The following is a 7,268-nucleotide window of genomic DNA, read 5'->3' as shown; positions in this document are numbered from 1 at the left end:
GTAAATATGGTAGATATATCCGAAAATATCATCTTTCATCATTCATATTAGTTTTAGTATTAATGTTATTTATATTAATAATGTTAATTTCATTAATAATATTAATGATTTCATATTAATATTAACATTAATATTCATATTAATATTAAAATCATTTTTTGATAATATTAATATTAATATTAATTATTTATTATCAATTAATAATATTGTTATAAACCTTTAAATACCACACAACCAATTGAGGATGGGCCTTGTCAGTAAGGTGATCTAGGATCAAGTCTCACGGGGTAGTTGTGCCCTAGGGGAGGAGACATGATAAAAAATCCAGTTATGCCCTAGGGGGAGAAGACATGCTAAAAAAATCCAATCAGCTTAGGGCTGGTGTGGCCTTGGTTGCATGCGATCCCTTGGTGATTACATGCCCTCCTCAGACCACAGGTCAAGCTTGGAGAATCACTAGGTGTGGCCGAGGTTACGTGCGATCCCCTGGTGATTAGATGCCCTCCTCACAAGCGAAGTTTGGAGAATCACAACAAGAATAACCACCTTTCACAAATGTTTTTTTAATAAATTACAAAGATAAAGTCATTTCATAAATAATTTTATCATAGACAAGAATAGTCACCTTTCACAAATGATTTTTTAATAAATTACAAAGATAGAGATCTTTCATAAATGATGCTTTAAATGATTTTTTAATAAATTAAAGAAAGGAAGAGATTTAAGAAACTGAAAAACCATTAGAAAACTTTTTATATTGTTTATTATACTGCCCCCACAATATAATGCAATGGGTATTGCTTTGACTCTTAATTAGTTAAGTCAAACATATTAAATTTGTTTTGATTTAACAAAGTTCAACTATATAAATAATTTTTTTTTTTTTTACAATTTTTTTGATTAGTATTTATATCAGTTACTTTTGAACATCTTATTGCACAAGTGGCGATACATAGTAAACTGTGACATTGCAATCATTACCCTTTATTAATGCAATGTACTCATTTCTTTCATGTCAATATTTTTTATAAACTCATAATTATATTAAAAGAAAAATGAATTGAATATTTTAATTCAAATTTTAATAAATAAAAAATTATATTTTTTTTGTTAAGCTTGGTAGGATCCTTCATTTTCTATTTATAAATGGCAAATTTACACCACTTATGTGAGATAGGTGGCCTCAACTTGCCCGATGGGAAACCAAGTCTGTTGGCCACCTATCCTCATTATAAGCCATCCAAAAACAGTAAAGTATCAGTCTTTTTAACCAAGCTAAATATGTCTCAGTTTCATGGCAAGACGCTATATGTCTATCTATCATAAGCATGCATAATGTAAAGTAAATGCTACCCACATAAAACAAAAAGAGACCAGATTAACTAACTATTCCTGTTGCTCTTTCAATGTCGATTCGACTGGTGCCAGATCCTTGATAGTTTCACCGGGCATCTCAGTTAATTCGATGATGCATGGGATGTGCCTTTGGATTCTATCCAGACAGATGTCCTGCTTATGGAGCTGGAATTGGATTCGTTGCAAATCCTATTTGTAATTGGGCATGTCTTGGAGGGACAGAGCCATCCCCACTAATATTTGTTCCATGGCCTTCCCCATCAGGCTTTTCATAAGCCAATAGAGATAAAGGGTCTGCTTAAACTGAGTTATTCTACCTCTGGTATTCTCGGGGTCCGGGACTAAGGTCCTCCAGTTCTCTATCTCCTCCTCTGTCTCGCTGTGCTGCTTAATTTCTTCCTCCCATTCTTCCAGCAGATTACAGATGCCTACATCCGTTCCCTCCCTGTAAGCCGCAATGGCTTCACTGATGAGGTGTTCAACAGACTTTTGTCCTCTACGCGGTTCCAAAGTGCTCGGATCTTTGGCCCTTGCAGGCTCCCTCCCACGTCTGCCGTGACCTCTTCCTCTTGCAGGACGAGCCATCTCCACTTTGTACAAGACCTGTTCACAGGAACGAGGTATTAACCTCTGGCTTTGAATCTCATTGCCAACGTTATCCTTAACCCTTTTCCTAGCCCAATTACTCTCTGAGCAAGACACATGTTGGGTGATAGCCTGGTTGGAAGACGAGGCCAATCTCCCTATCCCGGCGTGCTTCTCTCTTCTCCCTTCCCATTGTTGCTCATACCGAGAGTGGTTGACAATCGCCTCTCTTGGCCAAGCAAGGGTCCCTGTGATCAGGTGAGCCTTCCCATTCCCCTCTGCCCAGTCAAACTGTGCCGCTCCTCTGCTTTCCTTATAGCCTACCCATCCCCAATGCATAGCCTCTCCTGTTCCATCCCAATTATCACGCGAGGTCGTAATGCAGCTCTCAGGAGGGGCTTCCCGGTCGTTGGCAAGGTCAAAACTTGGGAGCCAAGACGCATAACCAGATATCAGCCATATAATGCCTGCGGCGCTTTCCCCAACAAGTCCCCCAATTCCCCTCCCCAGGTTTCTCCCGATCCCTCCAGCAAGAAACAAACCATGTCGCCATTGCAAGAGGGTTGCAGGACCAAGATACATACCCGTGCTCGCTCTGCAGATGCCGTCGACGATGCCTCCGCCTCCCTGCTCTAGTGCTCCAGCTCCAAACTCCACACACAACAATACAATTAACACTCCCCTATCTTTCCTTAACTCCACAATCAACAATGCAATTGCCACTCCCCTGTCTTTCCTTACCTGCTACGCCTCCTGCCTTGTCCTTGCCATGCCTACCACCTTTCCCACCACCCTTGCATGTATTCATGCGAAGGGCCACTGCACCCATCGCCATGAGCGTGTGGGGGGCGGTGGATGGTACCCAACCTTTACTCCTCATAACTGTCCGTCGTCCCTGCCATCCTCCGACACACACCCAGATCAGGGTAAAAAATTAGAATTTTATATAGATATGTATAAATCATTTTTTTGGGTTAAAATTTAAATTCAAATTTTAGTAAACTAATACATACAATTTTTTATAAACTAAATAATAAATCAATATAATTATTATTTTTCTCAAATATAAATTCAAATTTAAAAAATAAAATATATGTTTTTTTAAACTAATAATTATATTAAATTTTTTTGTTTGATTATTTTAGTTCAAATTTTAAGAAATAAAATATAAGATTTTTGACTTAGAAAAGCAAAAAGCTATGTTTGTATAGGCATTGAAATCTAGACCTTGCTTTTTAATTGCACATATAAAGACTTTACCAATTAGTAAAACTCAATATACAATTGTAAACCTTAACACTAATTTGAATTCAATATTTTAACTATTATTTAGCTATATCTAAATTAGACAACAAAATTAGAACTACTAAGATATATAAAGCTTTAAAGCTTTGTTTGTTAAATCATGTATTAAATTTAAACTTAACTTGCAACTTGAATTACAACTTAGCTTGCAATCTAAACCATATATATTATCGAAAATATAAATTCCTAACCTCAATTCCCAATACCAATATGAACCACGCCATCGGCCTAATTATAATATTAAAAATAAAAATATTAAAGTGAACACGAAAAGCATTTGTAAAACAAAGATAAAGTATCGATTTAAAAAAAAAAAAAATAAATTGGACCAAACCTACGAGGAAAATATTAAAGCGAACACGAAAAGCATTTGTAAAACAAAAATAAAGTATCGATTTAAAAAAAAATAAATAAATTGGACAAAACCTACGAGGAAGCAGCCATCGGGAAGATCAGAATTCGTTATCAGTTTTACAACAGCCATTCAAAATTACTTTACAGACGAAACCACAACAGCCATTCAAAATTACTTTACAGACGAAACCGCTTTACAGACGATTCCATCTTTTTTGCAGAAAAATGGAGTAGGACGACTCAGACTCGCCTAGAATGTACGTTGGCAGAATTCCTAAAAGATCTACCAATGTCGACTGCGGCGGATCAATCCCACGACCCCAGAAGCCGAAAACCCCTGTCAAGAAAATACCAATTTCTCCCCCTAGTTCAGAAGAAAAAGTCTCAGATGATTCTAATTCTTCTACTTTTACAACCCTCGATAACATATCGGAAGATGCAGTTGTGTGCATTCTCTCATTCCTTTCGCCCGATGAGATCTCGGCATGCCGTTGCCTGAACAGGCGGTTACGCGATCTCTGCTCAGATGATCGCAGGGTTTGGCTCGCAGTCTGCCAGAGGCGCTGGGGGCCCTCAACGGACATCAGGAGATGGGGGAGCGGGAAAATTAAATACAGATTGTTGTATAACATATTAGAACGGTGGGATAATTTGGTTGGCTTTTGGCGAGGAGTCGGGCACGCGGGCAATGGCCCGCTTGTTGCTTTTGATTGGGGGACTTGCTGTATTGTTGCTTCCAGGATAATGCCAGTTAGGGTTGGTAGTTATGAGGTCTGCAAGGTTCCATTTTTGTGGACGGGGGTGTCGGGAGAGGGCAAGAGTTTGAGTTTTATTAACCCTGATTGGCTTCCGGATTCAGGGTTTGGTAAGGGAAAGGGAATTGAAAGCGGGTCTGGGTTGTTTACAGGTATTGATGATGGTGGCTTTCAGTCATTTTCTGGTTTGGGTGGTGGTGTTGATGGTGGATCTGGTTTTTCAGAGGGGAAGAAGGAAGAAAGCATGTGCAGTGGGTTCCGGGTGGACAAAGTTAAGAACCCGTTCGAAGATATGGGTTTGGAGGATTGTGTTCCGGCCGGCTTGATGTCGGTGAACTTGAGCTTTGTTGGGAATTCTCACATTGTTGTCGAGGAGAATCAGGATCGGCGCTGGGTGAAGAACCATCAGGCACAGGAGCTATTGCTGGGTAGAAGTAATAGCTATTCAGATTTTTCGAAGAAAAAAAGTGCGGCGTTGGAGAATGGATCCTGTTCGCCACCGGGAAGCCTTCCAGATAGGTTGCAGTCTGAGATTTACGAGTACTTTGCAAACAAGGTCAGTCCTAGTGGGGTGAGGGCCGCACGAAAGCAAAGGAGGAAGGATAAGGAGCGCGCAGCGGGCTATGGAAGGAGAAAATGGGAAGCAGAACATTTTGTCAAGGTTGCGCATTGGTCTCCGTCTCCAGCACGCCCTTTGCAGGGCCTTTGGAAGGTATTTTTCTCTACTTTCTACCTGTACTGGTTTCTGTTTATGTTTTCTTTAAATATTCATTGAGAACTACTTGGTCTTTAAGACCTTCTTTTGGAATCATAATTGAAAATAAAATTTGAGCAGGTGAGCTTGGAAATTGATGGCAAAATGTCAGTAGTTATCCATTTTAACTGCAAGATACAAACAAAAAAAGTGGCATCGATGAGTTTACATAAATTAGACCGAAATGTAGAATGTCAGATTTGCTAAATTCATACACATTCATACCGTTTCAAAATTGTTACATATGTTTTGAATGCATTTCAGAAATCCTCTGCGATTTAACTTGCATGTATAAATGAAGAGGAAAATAACGACTCTTTGAAATCATACAATTCCTCAAAAAATAAAATTAGTGAATTTATTAGAAACCCATGGTTGAGATCAAGGCCAACAATATATTTCACCTTGATCAGCAAGGGTGATTGCCAAATACTAAGCCTGCTGGTAGACACTTTTCATGTCAGCATTCTTTCCGAGCATGGGAGCAAAGGAATTCAAGGGGATGCATATATTTTGTGTTGATCAAATAAAATTTTATGCTTGGAGAGCTGTAAAAATATTAACATTGTTCTCTGAATTTTGATTTTTCCCCAGGGCATTTTTGATTCCATGGGCCTTGATTTTATCCTCGTGTCATACGATGAGTATGGTGGAATAGTTTGCAGAAAAGTTGGGGAATTTTCTCAAACATTCTCAGGTTGTGGTTCAGTTTTCTGGACAGCCGATTCTGCATCTTTTGTTGGGCTTCCTCTTTCGGCTAAAGAGGAGGAATTATACAGTAGTCGCATGCATATACGACCCAGGGATTCTACTGAAACAGATAGCAGCAAATGCACTCTGTACGAAGATGAGGAAGTTACCCGGGTTCTTTGTATTATTCCTAATTCTGATGTATTTAGACACAGCACGAGTGTCCCTGCTGATGGTCGTATGGAGGGCAGGCTTTGGCAATACGCAAGTGGAAGATTTGGTTTTGGATTTCTCAACGGAAACTCCATTGTTGACTTCAAGCATATTGGTTCAAGCGGATGTCTTCTTGATATTGTTGACTGATTTCAAAGATCAAAGATTTGGTAAAGTTATCTTCATAAAATGACTAAGAATTTAGTTTGAGACGAGATCTGATCGTATCTGAACTTCACAAATTGAATCAAACTCAAAATTCACATGTATTGTCATGTTCAAACAGCAATTAGGGAGCCACAATTGCTCCATATGAAACCTACCTTATTCATTCATTCCACTTCATGATTTGCTTTTATTTGGCACTCAAAACATTGTACAGACTTGATTGGCCAAATTGGCTGCCTATTTGTGGAATTAGCCTTGCGATGAGAATATAGCAAGGTGTACAAGATACAAATCTGTCCTTGCAAATTCTCTAGTGTTCTCCTTCTAGTGTGAAGGTCATTTATTGTGTTGACCTGTGTAACTAATTCCATCTTGTATACATTTGGTGTTGGTGGAAGGAAAAATAAAAGTAAGTTTTATTTAATCTTGAAATTCAAATAATTTTGAGTTAATCTTGTGCATGAGATAGTAGGAAGTGACAATGTAGGAAGAAGATGATCTCATTGTATTGCAAAAGGGATTTGGAGTACAAATCCATTGTGTTTTTCTGACTTTACATGTCACTGCTTGGGATTTTCAGTAGCATTCACAGTCACTGATCTTGTACAAACGTTAGTGATCATCTTAAAAATAGTATGGATGAATTCTTATCTTTCATTTTCTGTTGCCACATGTCCAGGATGTTCTCATTATGCATTTTTATATTTTCCTTCCCAAGATTGCTGGTTTAATTTCTTACATTCTTCAAGAGAATATCAACCATGATGTCTGACTTATGTCACAAACATCTTATAAGAGATTTCTGTACAAATGGACTCGCATGATATAAGGAACAGACAATAAAAATAAACTTCCACTTTCTGGTTGTGTTGGCATTTTGTTTTTCTACTGATTTATCATGTTTTATGTAATTTGCTTCATGACTAAGGCATTTTGTGTTTTCTACTGATTTATTGTGTTTCTTGTAATTTGTTTTATTACTTTGGTTTCTTTTTTCATATTCGTGTCCCATACGTATTTTTGGAGCATTGCATGCAAAACAAGTTTCATAATAGCTAATAGGCACACCAAATAATCATTTACAAACT

General features: G+C 38.2%; 1 protein-coding gene across 1 annotated transcript; it reads left to right on the top strand.

Moving 5' to 3' along the window:
* The first annotated feature begins 3,705 nt into the window (after window positions 1–3,705).
* On the top strand, window positions 3,706–6,604 carry LOC149244633 (F-box protein At3g12350-like). The gene is made up of 2 exons (XM_089374934.1): window positions 3,706–5,067; window positions 5,704–6,604. The coding sequence occupies exons 1-2, from the start codon at window positions 3,856–3,858 to the stop codon at window positions 6,160–6,162; spliced, it is 1,671 nt and encodes a 556-aa protein (XP_089231060.1). The 5' UTR covers window positions 3,706–3,855; the 3' UTR covers window positions 6,163–6,604.
* The last annotated feature ends 664 nt before the right edge of the window (window positions 6,605–7,268 follow it).

Source organism: Pinus tabuliformis, chromosome 8 (assembly GCF_031772625.1).
Source record: "Pinus tabuliformis cultivar Carrire ecotype Pingquan chromosome 8, CPIR1, whole genome shotgun sequence".
Taxonomy (NCBI): Eukaryota; Viridiplantae; Streptophyta; class Pinopsida; order Pinales; family Pinaceae; genus Pinus; species Pinus tabuliformis.
This window is presented reverse-complemented; position numbering and strand designations above follow the sequence as displayed.